Below are 24571 nucleotides of genomic sequence, written 5' to 3'. Positions count from 1 at the left end.
CAGCTTTTAAGTTTTGCTGTAGCATATCAGGTTTCATCAAGTCTGTTATGTACTGTAGCATTACAAAATCCAACAACCAGCCGCAAGGTCTATTAAAATGACAGTTTTTGAAAAGTAGTTGTTTGGGTTCTGCTGAGTTTGTGATGTGGGGCAAAATATACCCGAGGTTTTTCCCTGTATGAACTATTTGTGTTCCTTTGAGGCATTTTCACTCTAGCGAGAGTTCTTGTAGATTTCTCTATGTACAGCTACACAGTTCTTAAAGAAAAGTAGGGGCTGCGCTCCCTGCTTGCTGCACTAATCAACCGTCATCTCACGGGGGATAGGCAACCCCGGCTCTCCCCCCGGCAACCGGGGAGGGCTGGGCTGTGGCCAGGCCAGGCCCTTCACTCTCCTCCTCCCCATCTGTGTCACTCCGGACCCCTTCTCCCTCCCCCAGCCACATCATCCCAGACCCTTTTTCCTCCCCTCTCCCCCCGATCTTTGGTCCTTTCTCCCTCTTCCTCACCTGTGCCCTTCCCCCCAAGTCCTTTCTCTCCCTTGCCCCCTCAGCTGCACCAGCCTGGGCCCTTTCTGTCACCCCCCAAACCTCAGGCCACAACCTAAGCCCAATCTCCCCCCTTTCCTAGCCAGGGTGGGCCCAGCTTTCTCCTGCTGGCCGCCGATGGGAGGCAGGGGGCTCCTCTGAGGCCTTGCAGGTCCCATGCTCTCCCCGCCACCGACCTAGGGGGCCACTTAATCTCCATGTGGCAGCTGAGTACTGGGGAAAGGGGTGTGGGGGAGGAGACAGGTGGGATGCAAAGTGATATGATGTCACTGTTGTCCTTCAGAAAAAGTTTTTTTTTAAATTTGCTTCTTCAAAATAAGATGAATAGTATGTTGTGTAGATAGTAGCAGGCTAGAAGTAAAAGACCCAGTGTTGTGGTGTTATTTATATCTCACTAGTTCCTAGAAGCCCCAAGCAAAACTGAGATTCAAGTAGATAGCTATTCCTACTGTTTACCATTAAATAGTTTTCTCTAGGGTTCACTAGAATAGGTATCTTCTTATTTTTGCTGATATTTTGCACCTGCGAGTCAGCTGTTATTTATCTTTACAAGTATAACTGAATACTATTTGTATGTAACTGCAGTGAAGAGAAAAAAATTAGAGAGGGTTTTTATGGAGGTTAATGAGCATGACTCTAAAACATAAGCTTTATTTACCAATGAACATGTATGATGGGCTACAAAAATCTGTTAAAATGTTAGTATGGCCATGACTCTGATAATACTTTTATTCATTGTCATACCATGTTTATCTTTTCAAATAGTTAATTTGTATTAATATTCTTCAGTTTTCTAAGCTATATAATAATAAAGCAATACCAAAATCAGAAACATATAAATAAAACACAGTATCAACAATATATAGTACACCACATAGGCCTTATATTTAATCTTATGACAAGTATTTATCATGACTGACTTAGCTAATAGGTTGCCTTAATTTTATATTGTATTAAACAACTGTAACTATTTTATTACTTATAAAAATACAAAATCTTAGACCATCTGCCATGCACATAAATGAGCCATGAGAATTCAAAAATGAGTATTTTGTCAATGAAGGTAGCTTGTCATTCACTAAAAAGGGAATTCATTCTATGAACCATTAGTTTTCAGTTTGATTTATAGCCCATAAAGGCTCTGCCATTTTATATTGAACAACACTTGGTTTATAGATTTTTTTTTTGCAACCCAAATATTAATGATATTTAGCCTGCAGTCTCGTACACTTGATAATACAGTTGGAAATCGAGAGTTTCAGTTTCTGTTGCCAGCTCTGCTATTGATCTGCTTTGTGGCATTGGAAAAGTCTCTTTACATCTGAGTGCCTCTGCCAATTCATCTGTAAAATGGGGAATCACGATTCCTACACATTTGTAATGATCTTTGAGAATTATATATCTAAAGCACTACATACTCTAGGGTATTTTAAAAAAAATATGCTTTAGGTCATTTTTCTCTTGTGTATTCATTTCTTCTTCCCCAGAAAGAGCTATTGCTCTTGTGTGTTCTTAAGTTGAAATATGCTTAGGTTCATAATAGGGGGCTGCGGTCCCTGTTCACTACACTCACCACCACCCCCAAGCAGCCTGAGAGCCCACAAAAAGTATTTTATTTTTTTTGTGACTGTTTTGGACACATCCTTCTCTAAGGCACAGGGGTTTGCAGGACATTGTGCAATTTGGTTGAATCAGGCTGTCTGTTTACTTGACCACAAAGGCAGGGTATGTTCTGCAGACATGTGAGTAACTTCATCACAGAATACCCTCTGTCCTAGAGGCAAATGCACTGAGCTGAGAGCCAGGGGGCCAAGACTTAAGATACCCCTTTGTTGACTACTCTTTAGTAGTAGTCTTTATATTCCCATATATTTCATAGCCCTCTGCTGCCTAAGGCCTACAAGTCTGTCAGATATTAGTCTGCATCATTTTACAAATAAGTTAACAGAGAGGTTGATAAGTACACTTCAGGCACTAGTTATCCTGACTTAGATTGAGTGTGCTCAACATATACCACTTTGTTAATACCATTTCTAATCACTCCCCTCTCACATTCAGGGCTATGACCCATCATTTCTGATCACTGTTACTCTCCTGCTGTCTAGCAAATACTTATGTAACTCATTGGGCCTCCTATAGAGGTAATGCCAATTGAGAATTATCATTGTCCTTGCAGATGAATTAAATTCTTCAGTCAACAGAAGTCAGTGGTCATTTAGAAAAGGCAATTGTTTGTTGTTTGGGGGTTAATTTCAATTTTTTGTACGAACCAGGACTCTCTGGTCTGGCAACATCTGTTCCAGGATCAGAGTTCCCGTATGCTGCAGTATGGGGGAGGGGAAACCCATGCAATGCAGGGGTTGGGGAGGCTGGTAGCCTGGCATGTGGCCATAGGGTGTGGATGGGGGGAGTCAGGATGCCTGGCCGCATGACTCAGCTGCGCTGCTGGATAGGGGGAAGCCAGGACGTCTCCAAAGGTACACGCAGGGGCCTCCCCCACTGCTGCTCTGTATCAGATGCAGCATCATGGTGAGATGGGCAGACAGGAGCCAGTGCTTGTGGGGAGCCATCTTTTAAGCCGGCTCCTCATGCATACTGGCTCCCATAGAGCTGCCTGTCCCCCCTTCCCTCCTGGTGCTCGCGGGGAGCTGGCTTTCTGTCTCTGCAAGCACTGGCTCCTGCTTGCCTCCCCCCATGCTGCTACCTCAGATACAGAGGTGTCTTTTTTGGAATGGAAAGTGCATTTAAATGATCATCAAACACAAGGAGACTTGTCTGACCATAGAGTTAAGAGCTCAGAGTAATTGACAGCGCCAGTTCCCCCCAGCACCATCTCTGTGGGCAGAAGGGGCTGGGGCACAGCGGGAGTCTTGCTACATTTCAGAGGCAGAAGTGCCCTGATTTACTAATCGAATAGTCGATGTATTTTAATTTGTATTGACTATTCGATTAGTTGATTAATCTAAATTTAACATCTTTACACCACCAGATAGACCTATACTGCTAAATGGAAAATATTTTCAATCTGATGTGGTCACTGGCAGCTGCAGTCTATTGTCATTCAGATCCCTGTTGTTAGACTATTTACCCTTGCTAATAGACTCTAGTTTGGCTATTAGCTTGAGCAGGTTGCAGTTAGTAGTAATTTCTGCCCATCACTCATCTGTTAAAGACTTCACAGTGATTTTCTATCCTATTATGACAATATTCTTCCAAAGTCTCACTAAGGGTTTTCCACCAGAAAGAAACCTTCTCCCCCGCTTGGGATTTTACCAGGGATTAAGGTGTTGAACAACAGGTATCTTAAACCAACTGCATTTGTCTACGTCTCTACGAGAACCTCTTTTTTAGTTGTATTTATATCAGCCAGATGGATTGGGGACATACAGGCCCATATGATGGATCCACCTCATACTATATTTCACCCACCTGAAGTAACATTTAAAACCTGTCCCAAATTCCTGCCCAAGTAGTTAAAGACTTGAATATAAATAAAATAATCTGCTTTCTGTAATTTATTCATAAATCATACCCTAGTAAGGAAAAAGATAGGCTGCATATTCTATATTCAATGATCCTTAGCCTTCTGTTTACAGAAGATTAAACCTTCCAAGGCTTCCCTGAGATTATTTGTTCCATCTGCAGAAAGAACAAAGAGGGTCAGCCAGTATCTGCTAAAGGTTACCTGGATGGGTATAGGATTGTATTAAGACTTATTATGACATGGCTTGTCTAGATCCCATGGTTTAGACTAGATTACATTCTGCTGGAGTTCACTTACTTGCTAAAAGCACCCATTTCAGACAGATGCAAGGCAGCCACTTGGGGTCTGATTCATACTTTTACAAAACACTTTTTTACTGGAAAGGCATCTCAAAGTCTGATATTTCTTTTACAGACCTGTATTGCAACACTTTTTAAACTGTTATATGAAAGCTCAGATCAGGTTGCTGCTTATGAGCCACCAAGAATGCGATGGACATGAATATATGGGCAAGCCCTTGAAGAAAGAAAAGTTGCTTACCTTTTAATAACTGAAGTTATTTGAGATGTGCTGTTTATATATGTATTTTCCATAGTCCTCCCTTCTTCCCTGCTACTAGAGAGTCCAATAACATCTGGATTTTGTGGTAGCAAAGAAACTGTATGGTGGTTGGGCCACATCATCCATTATTCTGACAATTCAGGAGCACAAGAAGCTTGGCTTATGACAACTCCAAAGGATGCACTCCAAAAGACTCCGATCTCAAGTGACTAAGGCACATGTGCACCAAGAATCAATCTGTCTTTCTCTTTCTCTCTGTATATGTGTATGTATATATATAGAGAGAGAGGGAGAGGAAGAGAGAAAAAATTTTGAACAAAAGTTACTGTAGGATAAGAAATATTTTTTATGCTTCTTTCCTTTCTATTCATTTTCTGGCCTATTTAGACTGAAAGTTCTGTGTGTTTGTCTAGTACACAATGGGATGTCAGTCTTGGCTGGAATTGTTAGGCTTTATTGTAATACAAATTAACGATATTTTTCTGTTATAAATTATTTTCAGAAGTGTGAAGATCGGTCTGATACATGTCCTTGTTTATTTTTGATGAAAAGCAAAAACAAAAATAAACTAGATTAATTTCTGGTATTTTTAGATTGCCATGTGTAATACAAAAATATCTAGTAAAAATAAAAGTTTGAATTGTAATGTAGATTTAATATTTTGTTTCCATAGCAATCTTTCCCAAAGAAACTCCCAATGTCTCAGTCGGTGCCTCAGATCTATATCCAGGTTAAGGAGTTTATCTATGCAAGCCTTAAATTTTCAGAGTCACTTCACCGCAGGTAAGCAATGAGCAGTATATATATTATCTTGGCATAAGTATGTTATTTTTGCTTCATAATTGGAATATAATTAACTGTATAATTGTACATATAATGTGATGAAATTTAGCATGTGTATATCATGTGTATGACAGTTTTGCAAAGAAAACAATCTAAAATTTTAGTATTGTGTTAGACAACATTTACTGGTTTGAATTGTGTGGTTATTTTCTTTGTTTATAAAAGCATGCAGTAGTTGAAAAAAGTAACCTGGAACTGGATATTTCAGCAAAAGCTTTGTTTTGCTAATGTAGATGGTTTTTGCTGTCATATGCAATACAGTTGTAGAAATTTTACTGAGAGAAGATCAGTTAGAATAGAAAACTTTTAAATAGAGCACAAGAAGGAAAGGGAAACTGACATACAGATAAATAATTAAATGTGAGGAGGACAGATGAAAATGTGATTAAACGCAAGCAAGTGATCCTGACAGTTAGTTACAAATATATGTAAAAATTGGGTTAATTAATCTTTAACCTGCTCAAAGTTAAGAAAATGCAAAAGTTAGCATTCTAGTAGTAACACTCACTTGGTTATGTTACATACACTGTTTGTTTTGTGGAATATAATTTACTGTATAAACACTAATATGTCAAACTACACATTGTAAACAAAAATACAGGAAAACACTTAATATGGGTACGGTAACCAAGGGTGCCATTTCAGGAGGGTAGGGGGGGCAGCTCCAGGACATGGCTTGCCTTTCATTCTGTTCCCCGGATGTTAAAGGAATAAGGGGAAAGTACTTGAATTCCATGCATACCTCTCACACCTGGCTGATGAGTCCCTTCACCAGCCAGGTGTGAGAGGCATGCACGGAATGTAAGCACTTTCCTCTTACTCCCTTAGGGCTCGTCTACACTGGCCCCTTTTCCGAAAGGGGCATGCTAATTTCACAGGTCGTAATAGGGAAATCCGCGGGGGATTTAAATATCCCCCGCAGCATTTAAATAAAAATGTCCACCGCTTTATTCCGGCTTATAGAAAAGCCGGAAAAGAACGTCTACACTTTGACTTTGAAAGGGCTTTTTTCCGGAGGATCGGGGCCAGTGTAGACGTTCTTTTCCGGCTTTTCTAAAAGCCGGAAAAAAGCGGTGGACATTTTTATTTAAATGCCGCGGGGGATATTTAAATCCCCCGCAGATTTCCCTATTACGACCTGTGAAATTAGCATGCCCCTTTCGGAAAAGGGGCCAGTGTAGACGTAGCCTTAGTGTCCAGGGAATGGGATGAAAGGCAAGCCACATACTGGCTACTACCACCCATCCCCATTCTCCCAAAATGGCGCCCTTGAAAGTAACATTTGGTCTTGCAATTTTTATGATTTTTTAAAGTTGTACAACTTTGGCATAGCATTTATGCATGGTTTTTACATTTAGTTTTCTAACTGTAACGGAAAATTAAAATAAAAAAAAAAATCAGGAGCTAGTTGGCTTGCAAAGTTTACTTTCTTTGCTGGCAAAGTTTGTAACCTCCTTGCTTCCAACAGCTTTTTAACTTTGGAGCTAACAACTCTCAATACTGTTGACTTAATCATACTGCGGAACTGATAAGCTGCCCAGGGTTTTTACTAGTGATTTCCCTAGCAGAATTTTAAGGTTTTTAAACCAAAAGATGATCAAGAATGCATGACGCATCTGCGTTCAGCAGTACACCTGTGGATTTCATAGAGTTTTCTACTGCACAGTCTCACTGTAACAATTTCATTATTGTTTAGTTGTACTTGTTTGGATACCAAAAGATAGAACTTTTGGATACAAAAGTTTTCCTGCCAAAAGACAAAAACAATTTAATCATTGTTTCCAAGACACTTCTTGTTCACCTTCACATCAGAAATAGGGATGTAAGATAGCATGTAATTGAATAGTCGTGTAAATGCATGAAAAGTTAGTGATTACACAACTATTTGTTAGTTCCCGGAGGTGGGGCTGGAAGCCAGTATGCTCCTGGCCCCTTTCTCACAGGAGCCCCCTGCGATCCCATGCTGCTGCCTTTCTGTCAGAGGCAGCAGCATGGGGTGGCAGGCAGGAGCCAGTCCACCAAGGGAGCCAGTTTAAAAACTGACTTCCTGCACAGACCAGCTCTCGCCTACTGCCTTGCGCTGCTGCAGAGACAGCAGCGTGGGTGGCAGACGCCCCTGTCTGTAGGGGGGTCCGAGCTCCCCATGGAAAGAAGCTGCTCCGCAGCAGCAGCCCCTGTCCATAGGGAGTTTGGACCCCCTCCTCCCAGACAGGAGCTGCCGCTGCGGAGCAGCCTCTGTCTGCTGCGGCCCCAGGCTCATCGCATACAGAAGCTGCACCGTGGGATGCTGGAGCAGCCTCTGTCCGCAAGGAGCTCAGACTCCCAGCGGACAGAGGCGGCTTCTTGGCAGCTGTCCTTGGACCACCCTCACCCCCCGCCCTACTATCTCTGATAGAGGCAGCAGGGCAGGTGGAGTGGGAGGAGGTGACACCACAGAGCTGGTGCTGGGGGGAACTGGCTTTTAAGCACTGGCTCCTGCCTCCCCCCCACTGCTGCCTCTGTAGAAGGCGGCAAGGGGGGGAGGTGGGTCCGCGAAGTTGGTACGCACTGGGAGCCTGCTTGAAAGCCGGTGTGCATATCAGCTCCACCTGCCCCCCTCACCCTCTGAACTGCTGCCTCTGCTGGGGATGGTGAGGCAGGCAGATCTGATGCTCGTGGGGAGCTAGCTTATAAGCCAGTTTCTCATGGGCACTGGCTCCTGCCCTCTGCATTGCTGCCTCTGATACAGAGGCAGCGGGATGGAGGGAGTGCGTCTAGACGACAAGATTAACTGATAAGCCCGGGCTTGTCAGTTAATTGTTTAGTTGTCTACACATTTACATCCTCAATGAGGAAAAGACCGACAGTTCATGGGACTAGATAATTATCAAAAAATTGATGGAGTAAAATGACCAAAAGAGATACAGTTTTTTCATATGATGACACAAGACTTCCTTTTGGGCCATCTGAAATATTTTGATTTTTTAGTTAATAGAAATGTAGGGCTATAAAGGAACCTCAGAAGGTCATTTAGTCCATCCCCCTTCTCAGTTTTTCTTAAAAACCTCCACAGCCTCCCTAGGTAAATTATTCCTGTAGTTATATATCCTAACATCCAGAAAGATTTTCTTAACAGCTGAACTAAATCTCCCTTGTTACAAACTAAGTTAATTGCTACCCTCAGTAGACAAAGAGAACAATAAGGCATTGAATTCCTCTGTTCCAGAGAGTGCTCAATCTCCCATGCTGCCTCAGGCCCTGCCCCCATCTGACCACCTTTCTCCAAAATTCTCATCCTGGTTCTATGTCTTCTTATCCCTGCTCCACCCCAAATCCCATCCTACTGCGCCCCTTCACCACTACCCTGCCACTTCTCCACTTCTTCCCACCTTCTTCCTTGAGCATGGAAGATGAGGTTGTTGTCTGCTTCAGACCACAAAATCACAGTAGAGAACAGGCTGAGCAGATCTTCAAGCCCTCATCTTTAATGTGTAGGGAGACAAAACTGTTTTATCATGGGGGGACTTAAATCTGAGTGACATATGCTAGAGGTTTCATGTTGGAATTTCTGAATTATAGATGACAATTTCCTAACTGAAAAAAATGTTGCATCAAATTCTGTAACAGACAGTATACTGGTCTGACCAAGTCTTATTGTTCTCATGTTCTTAACTCTGGCTCTGGAACCAGTTATATGCCTGGTCAAGGAGAATAAGGCTGATGGGTGGGTAATGACCTTCCCTTGTGTTGAAGTTTAATAAAAGTTACATCCTTAATTTTATGCATGTGTCTGGGTTCACATTAACATGATGCATACTATAAAACCATAGCATACTTATATACTTTCTTCTTCCTCCTTGCCTGATGTTTATTTTCCCCAATCATTCTCGCTTTCTTATTTTACTTGGACTGTGAATGCTTTTTGGCAAATAATATATCTTTACTTCCTATACTAAAGCACTGTGCACACTAATGGTGCAGTATGCAAGAATAAAATAATAATGTAGTCTCCCATCCCTAAATCAAGCCAGAATTCTTGAATATATGTCAAATTGTACGTACTTTGAAGATTCTCTTTGAAGTCAACTTTAGAGAGAGTTTCTGATAAAAACAAAACTAAATATAAACTAAAAAGAAACCTCTACAAAATTACTTTTTTTTCTGTGGAAAATATTTCAACACTTCCATTCTCCCCCCTGCTACCCTCCAAAAGCCCAGCTTGGTTTTAATTACATAAAATAACATTTGTAGATGAGCCTTGAAGGCTCAAATTTGCTATTCACAGCTGGTCATCCACTTCTGCTCGGTTAACAAATGTAAATGACTCTCCTTTCACACATTCTTAATTGATACTGTTTATAATTTACACGTACTAATGAGTACCTGTTGACCCCCCCCATAGCTAAACAGTGACTCATTAAACACACAAATTACTCTTTCCTAACTGCTACGCTAACAAACCTCCAAGAGCTAAAAATAAACAGATTTTTGCCGTCAGTGTTGAAATTCAGTTAGTGGTACTGGGTAATTGAGTGGGTGAATGGGGTGTTTGGTGAAACAGATCATGAACACTGGACTTTTTTAAATTGAAATTAGAACTGTTTTCTTGTCATAACAGTCTTTATAAGTATTACCAAATTGTAAACAGATATACAGCCTGGATATCACCCAGGGTATGAGAGAGTCAGCATGGGTGAGGTAATATCTTTCCAAAGTTCATCTCTTCCACCAACAGAAGTTGGTCGAATAAACGGTATTACCTCTCCCACTTTCTCCTCCTCAAAGGTGTTTTCTGACTTTCCACAAGTTTGGGGTGCATGTTTATATATATTTATAGTAAGTGGACTGTGCATATTAGTATTTTATCTTTTTTGAAATATTAGTATTTTATCTTTTTTCCCGGTTGATCTCTGTCCATTGTATTGTTGCAGCATGTTTTTAATAAATGTAAATTCTTTTGGAAACTGTTCTGAGTGAGAAACATTGCATCCAGGTCATAGAGGCTGGTATCACTGAATGTCATTTATTTGAAGCACTAGGTTTGGAGATTTGTTCCGCTACTGTTGAACAAGTTAAAAAAGTGAGGGCTTGGGTTAAATTACATGTCTCTGTAAGTGGAACTAGGACTCTAAGTCTTCCTTGAATTGCCATTCCTCAACTCTGTCTGTCAGCTTTCCAAGACTGAGGAAAAATTGGCTTAATTTCAAGATGTATAATTATTGATATAATGTCTCATAGAGCCATTCACTGTTGTTATAGCAAGGCCTCTTTATATCATATAAAATGTGTATCCCTAGGATTTTGTTATGTGAGACAAGTGTTTTCAGATGATGATTCATTTATTAAAGACACAATTTTTCTTTTAAGTGTTTTGCCTGGTATATTTCTTAAGAGTACTGTAGATGTATAGTACAAATTTAATCTGAAATGGCAACTGCCATTTTCTTCAAATGTAAAATTTGAAACAGTTCAGCGATTTAACACCACGGCTAATTTTGTTCCCATTCACATTTGATATATTGAAAAATAAGTATTTAAAGCTGGTTTGAAAGCCAGCCCTAAGTTATTGCCTAGTGGAAGAATTTGCTGGAAACCAAAGATGCAAAGGCAGCAAGGCTGCATGGCTGATTAGAGCTGAAATACTCAGTTTTAGGGAGAATATGCTGGCTAACATTCATTTGTAGTCTTTAAATTTGAATTCTAGAAACTCTACACACTTAATTTGATTGATTTTGGTGTAATAAAGGGCTATTGAAATTCTATTTGTATTTTTCAGACAAATGAAAAGTTTTGGAATTGATGCTTTTTATGATCTCTTACTATAAAAGGATAAAATGGTTCACCTTCAAATTATTCTTTGTGTTTTGAAATTATATATTTTATTAAGAATCCTGAGATCTAATATATGAGACTTATATATTGTTGAAAAACTCATGGGGGAAGAGAGAATAATTAAACTGCAGTGTAATCTTGAGCACCATGAGTTCATAAATAGAAAATATTTCTTTTTCGGCCCTAATTTCATGTGCCACCGTTCATATTTTCTTCTGCTATTTAAAAATAAAGAATGTAAACGTAACCTAAAAAACTACGGTTTAGCGCACATAAAATGCTGCAATATGGGTTATTATTAAACAAAGTAGAAAACCAACAACCAAAATTTAATGTATTTGTTTTCTTTTTTAATATTTAGTTTAATTTCTTATAGTTTAGTTTCATAGATAATATTACTGAAATTGCTATAGGCTTCATTATTACTATGGATTAATTTGTATTACATTAGCTCCCAGAGGTCAAAAACAAGATTGAAGGCCCCATAACAGCATTTCTTCTGACTGAACAGGAGAGAGGTGTTTCCATGATGATCATCATCAGGATTCAGCAGTAGTATTTATTGCCAAATACATTCTAGAATCTTAGTGCCCATCTCCAATTGATTTTCCAATGGAGAGTCTGAGGGTACGTCTATACAGCAACATTATTTCAAAATAACTAACATTATTTCGAAGTAACTTAGTTGTGTTTACACAGCAGGCAGTTATTTTGAAATGATGTTGAAATACTGTCAAGCTGGAGGACTTCTTACTCCGACTCCTGTAGCCCTCATTGTATGAAGAGTAAGGGAGGTCAGAGGAAGGGGGCTTTATTTTGAAATAAGTGCTGCGTAGACAGCACCAAAACTTGAAATAAGCTATTTTGAAATAAGCTACACAATTGACGTAACTCAATTTGCGTAACTTATTTTGAGTTAAGTCCTGCTGTGTAGACGCACCCTAACTGTGTTAGGCTTCTTGAGAATCCCAGCCTTGATTATTAATTTTAAAAGTAAAAAGAAGCTGAGTGATTCCCTGAAAAGATTTGGGATGTGTATGTTGGAAAGTGACTTTCTTTGAGCAGCCAATAATTTTTAGTCCATTACTTAAATGTGCTTTGCACCCATATTATTTCTTCTTCTCTGTCAAACAGTACTGAGTTTTATTAGCAGTTTGACCAAGTATAGCTCTAGTAAATCAATCCAAATTAGTTTCCAGCAGACTCTAACTCATATTAAAAATGCATCAGAGTAGCACTGTATCTAAAATATTCCAGAGACTCTCTCAGGACAAAAATTTTGAATGTAGATGATCCAAGAGTTTAATTTTAGGACACAAAACATAAGTGGTAAGAATGTAAATGTGTTAGGAGGGCATCCAGATGAAGAAAAAGATATTAAGTGTAAAATATTGAGACCAAAGAGTCTTCACAATTGGAAACTCTAACTCTATGGTGAATCCAGTAAACAGAAGTATACATTTCAGCAGGCTATATATGAGGGAAATTAGGAAGATTTAAATGAATATGAAACAGCAAACAGCTAAAGATTTTAAAATATACAACATTCTTGAAGCATATCAGAAAAAGAAAGCCTGTGAAAGAATCAGTGGGTCTGCTGGATCACTGCTGTGGGGCGGGAGGGTAGCGGGGAAAGGGGAGAGAAAGGGCAGAGGTAAAGGGAGTAATTAAAGAAGATAGGACATTTCTAAAAAGCTAAATGATTTCTTTGCATCAGTCTTCACTTTGGAGAATGTTAGAATACGTACCCCAGGCCTGATTGGTTTTGATAATAAAGATATGATTCTATCAAAAATTGAGTTATCAGAAGAAGAGGTGGAAACTGATGATTTAAAAAGCAACCAGTCACTGGCGCCCAGTGGGTATAGCTCTAGGAGTGCTGAAGAGCTCAAGCTTGAAGTGGATGAACTGCTAGCAAAAGTATGCAGTGCTTCATTTAAAAGAGCCACTATTCTAATCTCCAATCTCCTGTAATGTTGTACCAATTTTAAAACGCCTTTAGGGAAATACCTGGAACAGAATAATTAATATATGATGGCATCTATCCAGCATGATTGCTGCAAAGAAAACATTTATCTCACTAATCTATTAGAATTTTTGAATGTGTCAATAATATTTGAAAAAAGGTAACCAGATTGACATCATTTTAGGTCTTTCAAAAGCTTTTGACAAGATCCCTTGCAAGAGGCAATTAAAGAAACTAAATTGTCATGTGGTCAAAGGCAAAATATTATCACAGATCAGAAACTGGCTGAGACAGAAAACAATAGGAAAAAATGCTCAACTTTCATCATGCCAGAAGGTTAACACCAGCGTGCCACAATATAGATTTTGTATTACTTTTAGCATTTAATATGTTTAGTAATGATTGCAAAGGGGGACATGCAGTGAGGTGGTACAGTTGACAAATGATATGGTTATAGTCAAGACTGGAGAAGACTGTGAGGGACTTCAGAAGAAATTAGGAAAACTGGGTAAAATATGTTGGATTAAGTTCAGTGTCAATAAATATGAAATAATGCACATTGAAGGGGAAAATGTGCATTGATTATATACCTCTTAGGGTTCTAAATTGACTATATCAACTGAGAAAAGGGATCTGGGCATCTCTGTGGACAACTCCATAAAGACCTCTGCTCAGTGTGCATGTGTACTCAAAAAAGCAAACATTCAGTGAAATTGCAGGGTGGCAAATTCAAACCTGATCATAGGAAACACATTACATAGTATATAATCAGATGGTGGCACTCATTGTCACCAGATATGGAAGCCAAGAATTTAGGAAAATTCAAAGACCTATTGGATGTTTAGATGGATAAAAAATAATAATAGTTAGTAACAAAAAGGTATGACAAACTTAAAGTAATCTGTTACTATTCTGGTTTAAGATGAAGCCTTTGTGAAGGAATAGATTATCCCAATTCTACCTACTGCAAAGTTTCTCCTACCGTACCTTCCTTTGAAGCATCCAGTTTTGGCCTCTGTCAGATACTGGATGTGGACTATGGGTCAAATCCAGTATAAATGTTCCTATGTTTCTGTTTTTTAAACTCTTTAGTTGCTAATGACACAGTGCTAGTAGTGTGTGTTCTGTTCACCTGCACAGTTTTCCTGGCCAGTTCTTAATTGCCACTATGGTGTTTCATTACTTGACAGTACATGTAGCAGTTCCTTGATTATCATGTTTGTAATGTTAAATGCTGGAATTAGAGGGAATGTTTTATTCATTGCAACAACAATCTTTGTGTGTGTAAGTGGGGGGGGGGGGAGACAGGGGAGGTGCCATTCTGAAGACCTCTTCCCCCCAAAAAAAAGTTTCTCCTCGTGATTGGCTGGTAAAATAAGTCTCAAACCAGTGACTTCATATTGGAAGCAATTTAATGTCCTGATTGTCCTGATGTCTGCAAAGCTGAATTCTGTTGAAAAGGGTGTTAAAAATACTTTTGTCTTTGTCAAAGGAACAGATTAGTCACTTTAATTATACAGAATCTGATTAAATTTCTTTAACTATTCAATCAAGTCAATAGACAGATTTTATTTCTGCATAACGAATAGTTATTTCCTGTCTCCTTCTTGGCTTCTGATCATCACATATTACCTTTATCTGGTAATGAGGGAAGGGAGCCACTTCACATCTTCACTTCCACCAGTGACATTTTTATGGGGACACTGACAGGTTACTAGTTAATGTGATGACATAGCCTGAACATCTGATACCACAAATATTAGGCTAAGCCAATTAATGCCTTTCCGTAAGTGGCTGTGAAGCACTGTTGATGCAAGCTCAGAAATTCATACTGCATAAGTACAGTGAATTTTTGAGCAATTTTATCCTGGGCTACGTCTACACTGGCCCCTTCTCCGGAAGAGGCATGCTAATTTCTAACTTTGGAATAGGGAAATCCGCGGGGAATTTAAATATCCCCCGCGGGATTTAAATAAACATGGCTGCCGCTTTTTTTTTTTTTTGCAAGTAGGAATAAGAGATCCTCCGGAATAGGGCTTTATTCCGGAGGATCGCGCCAGTCTGGATGCCCTTTTCCGGCTTTTCCCCAAGCTGGGAAAAAAGTGGCGGCCATGTTTAATTAAATCCCGCGGGGGATATTTAAATCCCCCGCGGGATTTCCCTATTCCAAAGTTAGAAATTAACATGCCTCTTCCGGAGAAGGGGCCAGTGTAGACGTAGCCCCAGATTTTGGTGTTAGGAGTTTAAATACATCCATATCATTCTGGGATATGTTGAATATTCATCTGTGGCACAGCCATATGCTGTTAAAGGAGAAAAGAACTAGGACGGAGGAAAATAGCGGGGAAAGGCCTGAAACAATGGAAGGACTGTAAATGCTAGTGCTATTTAAATAGATGCAGTAGACAAACATGAATAGAGAAAGAAGTTGACCAAGGCAGCTACAAGATCAGAGATGAGGGAGAGTCAAAAATAACCTTAGAGTCACCATTGAAGAGAGGATTAGTAAGCCATATTCAATATGCTAAGCATGTGAAGATGTAAAGATGCTAAGTATTTCAATTAAAGTATTGTAACTCTCAGTATAGGTTTAACGGTATCCAAAACTTTGTTTTTCAGTTCAACAGAAATAGATGATATGCTTAGAAAATCTACAAATTTGCTGCTAACCAGAACTTTAAGCAGTTGTTTACAAAACCTCATAAAAAAGCCACACATAGGTTTAACAGAGGTAAGTTATGAAATGCATCTCCCAAGAATTTGTTTATAAAGGACAAGTACTTCTAAACATGTTTTCATAAATCCAGCTATAGTGTAGTACTAAACTTCATATCAGGTTAACAAATTAATTGTTTGGTGTTAAACTGCATGAAACAATTTTATGTGTGAATTAAAGAAACAGAAAAAGAGGAAGATGTATAGATGTATGTTGCCATATGAAAATGACGAAGATGAGAGGGTTGAGTCTAACTATATGTTTATATGGGCATGTATATTGAAGGAAGGATTGCACTGAAGAAATCCTGGTCCACATGACACAGGTGTGCAAGGAATGAGTTAAGGGCTCCAGCCTTGTTGATTGCATATTATTCAGTGCAGAGCATTCATATGCTATGTACAGATAGATCATGGTAGAATTTCATCATATTTTTAAAAAGCCTCACTCACTCACTCACTCACTCACTCACTCACTCACTCACTCACTCACTCATATACGCACGCACGCAAAGCAACCTTAACTTTGTCCAAGAAATAACAAAGTTAAGGTTCCCTACACCTCCTTCCCTTTTTTTTGTATGTGCATGCAATAAAATATTTTATTACATGATCACATTTTTTCCCACAGGAGTCCAGCTTCATTGGATGTGTGTATTAGATTGAAAACAGGACAGGTTTGGAAAGTAAATTAGTGCTTGTGTACATGCCAAGTTAGTGCGCAGCAATTCAGGGGGTGAATATACAGTGTTTTGGCTAACTGTGTCCTAATGTCCCATGTCCAGGGCCGGACAGGACACTGTTACGAGCAGGTGCCACAAGAGGCTTGAGCTTCCCCTCACTGACTGCAGTGGGATTTCACTTGACTGCACGCAGCACAGATTCCTCTCTGGCCCTATCCAGTGCAGAATTGGTGGCTTCCCCCAACTGCAGCCCTCTGGGAAACCACAGTGGTGCAGACCACCACTGCCTGGAATGTAGCAAAGTCCCTACCTGCCAGGCTGTGCTGCTTAGTCTGCTAGCAAGGAGGGGTGAAGGCTGCTGGGTGATAGACCACCTTTATGCAGCCAGTGGCATATGCTTAACATTGCCATGCTGGACTTTCCACATTTATTGACAAATACAATTTGCAGATTTTTGCAAAAGTTTAAAATATTGTACACAGAATTTTTAATTTTTGGTGCTGAATTCCCTCAGGAATATGGGGTAAGTAGTTGTGAGGGAGAGGGGGCTGTAAAAATGGTGTTGAGTAATAGGGGGAGTCTATGCATGGGAGAGTACTGGGCATGGGATTTGCTAGGCCTAAGTGAGTGGGAAACTTGGCAGGCGGGGGCTGTAATGAATTCTGGCAGCGCAGGGTTGGGATTCAGGGTGCAGGTGAGAGGGAAGTATAGGGTTTAGGGGTAAAGTTGGCACTGTGCAGTGGTTCTGGGCAAAGTGGGCACAATGCAGGGGTTAGAGGCAGTGTTCCCATTAACATTTTCTGTCCTTGGGCTGGAATTTTCTTTTAGGCAGGTTGAAATTTTTTATGTGCACCACCAATATTGAGGTAGTGTGTGTGTGGTTGTGCACCTCCAATACAAACAAAACACACACACACATATATATATTTTTAAGCACTCTAAGTGTGGAAGAAAACATATTAAAACAAGGGATATTTAGCAAGCAGCAATGCTTATGGTATTTAATATGAAATCAAATAAAAAAGAAAATTAACACTACCCTGGGAGCACATGTATCATTAACTTTTGTTACAGCTCAAGCTAGTACTTGCTACTTCTGACTTATAAGAGCCAGAACTCTACTACATAGCAAAGATCTGGCCTTAATGCAATACAACATACTTAATGACAATATGTATTAATTAATAACATAGGATTTTAAGGAGCTTCAGGGGGTAGCCGAGTTAGTCTGTTACAGAAAAAAACAACAAATGGTCTGGTAGCACTTTATAGACTAACAAAACATGTAGATGGTATCATGAGCTTTTGTGGGCACAGACGACTTCTTCAGATGACCGGAGTTATGAGTTGGGGATATGAAAACTCGAAATAAATAGGAGAAGGGAAGGGGGAGAGGAGTAGTAGAGAAAGATGCTCTGTCTCCCACTCCCCTTCCTGTTTACTGGAGAATGGGTGATATCATTCAGATCAGAGCTTTAGATATCTGCAACACTCCAAAAAATTCTGTTAAAAAAATCTTTTTCTTTCTTACCTTAAGCCATTAACACTATGTAAGCTTTGTTTGAAATATAATCATGCAAATGTCCTGGCACTCATGCGCTTACAAGCACACCATGCAGCCTTCTTTCTCCCTCAACCCTGCCAGACAGAGAGGACTGCAGCAGGTCAGAATCCCCAAACAAACTGCCCCCTGCCTCCACTTCCCTGCATAGATGCCAGCACCTACTTACCCCATCTTTCCCCACCTACCCTGAAGTCCTCTCCTTATCTCCCCCTTCCCAACAGGCTTGGGATTGCTCAGTTTCTGTGTCTCTCTCTCTCACGCAGTCAGGACTCTGCAAATTCCCCTCCCCTCTGAATCCCCCTCAGCTATTTATTTACTTACTCACTCATTCTCTCGCTCTCACTCTCTCCTCCTCTTTTCCCCTCCCCCAGCCACTTATTCCCTGCTTATCTCCCTTTTTACCTACTTGAACTCTGGGAGCTGCTCAGTTTCAAGCACAGAGCAGCCCCATTTAGATGCTTCCTCAGCGAGAGGACATCTCTCCTTCCACTGGTCAGCTGAGCTCCCTGCCTGCGTGGGAGCTTTGAACTTCTAAGCGGAGCTCAGAAAACAGCTAGGTGATCACACAGGCATGCAGCTTACAGGGAACTTAGGTTAGAGGTAAAGGGGGCACCATACTGGATTCCAGGGGCTGGGGAGCCCATAGATGTCAGGGGAAATGGGGGATGCTATGCTCATGGGGCACAGAGGCGCCTAACACAAGTTCACCAAGGACGCCATTTTCCCGAAGGCCAGCCCTGGTTTTTCATTCTGCCATGTCAGTGACCACATGGGATGTTAGTGCACAGAAAGCTGGTGCACCGTAGATCATGCCCTGCCTTGGGGTGCACACTCTGTGTAGATGAGCTCTTGTTTCATTCCCTGCAGTTACATGCTGTGCTGTGGTGGCAGTAGGGTCCACTGAAAGCTGATGAATGATATTGCAGTTTAAGAACTAGGTTGAGGCCAGGAGATATAAATTCTAGTCTATGGATGCTATATTATCTTGAGAAGTGACATAATCTCTCTGTGTCTTTGGCTTTGTCTACACTTACTGGCACTGTCAGTCTACTTCACCTATGCAAATAGCACAGCTGAAGTTGACATACTCACTGTGGCATCTTGCATGCAGTAAGGTCAGTGGGGAGGGGGGAAGAGGCTGCTCACCCATCAATGCCAGCTACTCTTCTCATCTTGGTGGAGTACTGGCATTGACACGTTCACACTCAGAGATCATTTTATCCTGTCTAAGCAGATGCAATAAATCAAGGGCTGGTGGATCGATTGCTGCAGCATTGATCCACTGCATAGTGTAAACAAGGCCTTAGTTCAACATCTGTAAAATAGGATAGTTCCTGAACTCTCAGGGACAATGTGAAGATAAAATATTGTATTTGAGGTACTTAGTTACTAAAATGATTACGGGCCATAGAGAAGCCTAAAAAGACAGAGATGATTTAAGAAATGTTGAAGTGATGTTTCATTAAACCAAGTCCTATCTGTTTTGTGTGCTGAACAAAGACATGGGTCTAGTAGAGAAAGAATATATCTCATAATATTGGTACATAGTTTATACACAAAGGAGCAATCTCAATTTTGAAATTTTCTACCTTCTGTTTTTTACTTTGTGATCTTAACATTTCATCTAATGCAGAGATTTTTCTGGTATGAAATTATTAATTTGGCTATGGTGATCTTTTTTCCATACAATTTTTTTTAAATTGATTGGTGATTGTAATATTTGTTTTTAAACTTTTGACTCTTTGTGAGTATGCTGTAGTATGACTTACAAGCAGTATTTGCATTCTGACTTTAAAATTGGTAGTTACTCTGTTGTAGCCTGTAAAACTATAATTATCTACTAGCAACGCAGTGACTGAAAGCAATAACTCTTACAAAAAATCAGCTGATATTTATTGATGCAAGGGCATTTTACTGGACATTTGTTCTTTTGTAGCTGGTGCAAATCATCATAAACACAACACATCTGGAACAAGCCTGTAAATACCTTGAGGACTTCATAACTAACATTACAAATATTTCCCAAGAGACTGTTCACACTGCAAGACTGTATGGTCTTTCCACTTTTAAGGTATGTAATATGTCAACATGTAAATTATGAAGTCTAAAAATCTTTGCGTTAAAATCACCATAAATTAACTGTGAAAAAGAAAGAAAGAGGACCAAAAGAGTTTGTACAGTTTTTAACATGAACAGGTTCCTAAATTTTGAGAATTAAAGAGAAATGACCAGTATTAATAGGACACAAAAATGTGTTTGTGTACATTGAAACAATTGGCAAACTCTTGCAGATAGTTCATGCCTGAAACTTGGGGTAACTTGTGGTTTTAGTATTGACCACACCATAAACTTTAATATATTGTATCTCACATACAGTAAAATGTTTATTTCAGAACCTCATATCAAACAGGTTTGCTCAAAAGGAGTGTGTGGGTGTATATAAAGGTTTGCTTTTTCTGCTATATCAGTTCTTCACAATGTATTTTTAAGCATTCTGACGTAATAATGCAAAAGAAACACAGACTTTAAAAAATGAAACTGTTGTAGTATACTTACATTTAAACCTGAAAATGAAAACATAATTCTGATATTGCACTGCTAGAAAACACATTATTATGGAAGCTCTTAAGCAAGCAAAACAAAATGTAGAATTTCACTTGTGCAGTTTAAAAATGCTTTATAAAACAATAATAGTTACATATTTGCCTTGGTAGAATTGGGTTCTACTGAATTTTCATTTAGATTAAGAAATAAGATTAATGCACAATAATAAATGTAAAAATGTATTTATGAATGGCGCTGTACCACATGACTTTATTTATACTGATGTTTGTTGTCCAGAACTTAAAGGTTTGAGTCAATACAATTCAATGATTGATAGTATTTTAAATGGAAGGGGAGGGCAGAAAAACTGGGTTGGGGGAGGCTATGGGCAGAAACAATTATTGATTCCTAAATCCTGATATTAGCTGATCATATGAATCTAATAGTGTACATTGAGGAGTGGCTACCTTATAGATAGATGTCGGTCTTATAGCACACAAAAAGAGCTACGTGTAGAAGGTTAATGAACTTCAAGTCTAGACCCAGAACATATTTTCATGGCAGTTCATCAAGCTCTGAGGGTGTGTCCCAGAACAGGCAGGCAGACATGCTAGTGCTAATTGAACTAGCACACCAGAAACAGCAATGTGGCTATAGAGGCTGAAACTAGCATCCAAGGCATGGGGCAGGATTGTACTTGAGCACCTAGTCTGAGCTGCCATCCAAGTCACCATAGTCACACTGCTATTTTTAGCATGCAACCTGTGTTGCTGTCTAACCATGCTGGGAAGCCACTCCCAGCTGCTGTGTAGTTATACCCTTTGCCTGTTGTGTGGCATCATGGTTCTTCTATTGATTTTAACAAGATGATTTTCCAGGAAGTGTTTATCTTATTGGGAATATTGTGTTCTTCTGAAGGCTGGTTTCTAGTGTCAGGTAAACAGTAGTATAATCTAGATTATAGTCATTATGGCATAGTCCTGAATCACATGTAAAATAATTGTTTTATTATTTGTATTATATTAGTGCCTAGAGGCCACCAGTCAAGCATCATAGACCCATTATCTGAGGTGCCATGCAAATATCATAAAAACAAAGTCCCTGTCCAAAGGAATCTACATATACAAAGCTAGTCTGACAACTTTTATTCTCTATTAGAATACTCATTTAATATGTGAGAATCCAGTAAATTCTGTAGATCTCTCCATTATAGCTTCATGTGTCCATATATCTTTTTTTTGGAGGGGAGGGTACTTTTACACTCATAAATCTGTTTTTTTTGCCACAGTTTGATCTCTAAAATATTCAATTAGACAAGAATTGTCAAGCCAGATTATACCAAAGTTCTGTCTAGTCAGGTATCTTGCCTCTGGCAGTGTCCACTGCCTGATAAATACGTTCTGGAATGTAGGTGCTGGTCAGTTTATTGCACATGTTACTTCAAAGTACATATATCAACACCTTTCCACCTGCTTGAAAATACTACTTCACTTCCACTTGCATAAACTTAATTTATTCAAAGGATGAAATGGGTAAACTAAATTTCAGGAATGTGAAAAGAACCATCACATCAGAGCAATTGATAGATGTAAACTCTTATTCTTGGCCCTTAGAGGGATTCATGGCTCTTTGCTGATAGCCAAGAAATAATGTTGAAACTTGCGGTGAGTGGTCGTGATTAAGCGAACTACCCCCTTCCCTTGAGTTCGCTAGGACTGTGCAGAACTCTGGTCTGCCCCCTTGCTTACCTGGGGAGTTGTCAATAAATTTAGACCAAGTACCAGTTTGTGTTTTAATTAATGAGCATAACTTTATTGATGTTGCCACTTAATGAATAACAAAGTTAAAAGATAACAGCTAAGAAATAAAAGAAAATGAATAAAAAAAGAAAAATACAAAAAGCAAATTGTTTCTGCTGGCGTGATTACAAGGATACTTAGTGGCGTCAGCTAACTCGTTATAAAGTTTTTTAATTTCTTCTAGATTAATTATTTTTTTAAAAGAACTGCAGCTATGAGGATCCTCGATCTTATAGGTTATCAAGATTATTTTGTTTTTCTTGATTTGATTTTTTGACACTTTGTCAGATTTTTTGACTCTTTTTGTTACATTTTTTTTTTAGAGTCTTTTGTTAAGTTTTTTTTGACTCACCAGATCAGGTGTAGCAGCATCTCTCTACTAACCAGGTAGAGGATGACGAATGCTGTTACAATGCCTGCCTCGGTATGGACCTCCTGCCTCTTGTCGTCAGAGAGCAGCACGTGAGTTCAGTTTCCAGAATGAGTTGTAGATGATGAGGTACCTGCAGTTATTACTGCAGGGTATTTATGGCCTGATCTCTCATTGTCTATTCAGTTCTGTGGTTAATTTGAGATGCAAATAATTTTTTTCTTTTAAAGGCTAGCGAATTAGCTGAGGATCTTGTAAGTAGATGCAAAGAATGTTTTTTACTTACACCAAATTTGGTGTGCTACTCAATAGCTAGCGAATGAGATGAAGCTCTTGTAATTAAGATGCAAGGAATTTTTTCTACTTGCACCAAATTTGGTATGTTGTTGAAGAGCTAGAGACTCAGGTGAGGATTTTTACTCTTACAAATTTTACTGCTTATCCTAAATTATCATGTTTCCTAACACATTTCCTAATACATTCCTTCTTAACAGCAAAAAGACAATTCATGTAGTCTGTGGTTAGGCTACTTCCTCTTAAACATAGCTGTCTGTGCTTTTGCTATAGAATTAATTTTAAAGAGCTGCTAAGCACACATGACAAAACTCAGAAACCCTTGGCTCACTTTCAGGTTTTTAGGAGGAGTGTTCCCTAGTGGTTATAAATCTTTCTGCCTCTGTCCATCCCCATCCTGTCTCTGTTCTATCCATTCCACATACCAACTACTACGTCTGTCTCCCTCTGCTCCTGTCCCTTCCACCTCTCTGCTTCTATTCCTGCCTTTTCTCTTCTTCTCACTGCTCTGTATTCAAGTCAAGCTGCATCCTCCTCTTCCCTGCCAGGGGCAAGCAGTGGGTACATTGAAGCACATGAGATGCTGTTTTTTCTCTCATTTCTGGTGCCATGCACCACAGAAGCTCTCAGCTACCAAGAAGAACAATTGCAGGGAAAGTACTGCTCAGCACCTGTAGCTTTGGGATGGAGCATCCAGGTGCAGTTTGTTTGGTACATTGCAGCTATGCAGGGATGGAACATGCTCAGTGCAGATGGATTCATCAAAAGAATTTAGCTGCCAGACTCTCAGCAAGCTTCTGTTGATCATGTATAACTCAAAACATTTTCAGAGGTTATAACTTGGCCAGATTTGAGCTGATTTACATAGCACTGCAGAAGATACATCTCTGACAGTAGAATAATTCCCTTCGCCATCCTGGCAGTTGTCAAGTCCCTGCTTCATAACACAGAGCTTCTCAATGAAACACCTCAAAATAAATAAGATTGACGAAACAACCGATTTCCTCCCCATCTGTGCCTCAGAAATGGCTGGATAATTTTAGCTGAAATGTGCTGATAAAGTTTTGAGGCAGATGCTCATCATGGCAATTTCATCTTCAATCGTTACTTTGACAAAGTTTAAACTACTAGAAAAAAGATAATTTAATGGAAATATGTCCCGTTCTTTACCTCTCCGTAGGTTCTTAAATGGCCCTCAACAGCATAGTAGCAGACTGCCTCCCAGTTAATGAATTTATTGTTGTTCCACAGAGGTAGGAAAGTACTATGTCTATTTTCCAGATGGGGGACAGACACTAAGGGTGTGTCTAGACTACAGGGTTTTGTCGACAAAAGTGGACTTTTGTCAACAAAACTATACCTGCATCTACACTGCCGCTGAGTTCTGTCG

General features: G+C 39.6%; 1 protein-coding gene across 6 annotated transcripts in view; it reads left to right on the top strand.

The window, feature by feature from the left end:
- Window positions 1-24571, top strand: part of EXOC6 (exocyst complex component 6) — a 212935-nt gene that overhangs the window by 92132 nt on the left and 96232 nt on the right. For all 6 annotated transcript variants that reach the window (XM_025179786.2, XM_006113178.4, XM_006113179.4 and 3 more), the window contains 3 exons: window positions 5266-5375; window positions 15832-15943; window positions 20111-20245. In XM_025179786.2, the coding sequence (XP_025035571.1) occupies window positions 5266-5375; window positions 15832-15943; window positions 20111-20245 (357 nt within the window). The remainder of the gene's footprint in view (window positions 1-5265; window positions 5376-15831; window positions 15944-20110; window positions 20246-24571) is intronic.

Source organism: Pelodiscus sinensis, chromosome 8 (assembly GCF_049634645.1).
Source record: "Pelodiscus sinensis isolate JC-2024 chromosome 8, ASM4963464v1, whole genome shotgun sequence".
In the NCBI taxonomy this organism is placed as follows: domain Eukaryota; kingdom Metazoa; phylum Chordata; order Testudines; family Trionychidae; genus Pelodiscus; species Pelodiscus sinensis.
This window is presented reverse-complemented; position numbering and strand designations above follow the sequence as displayed.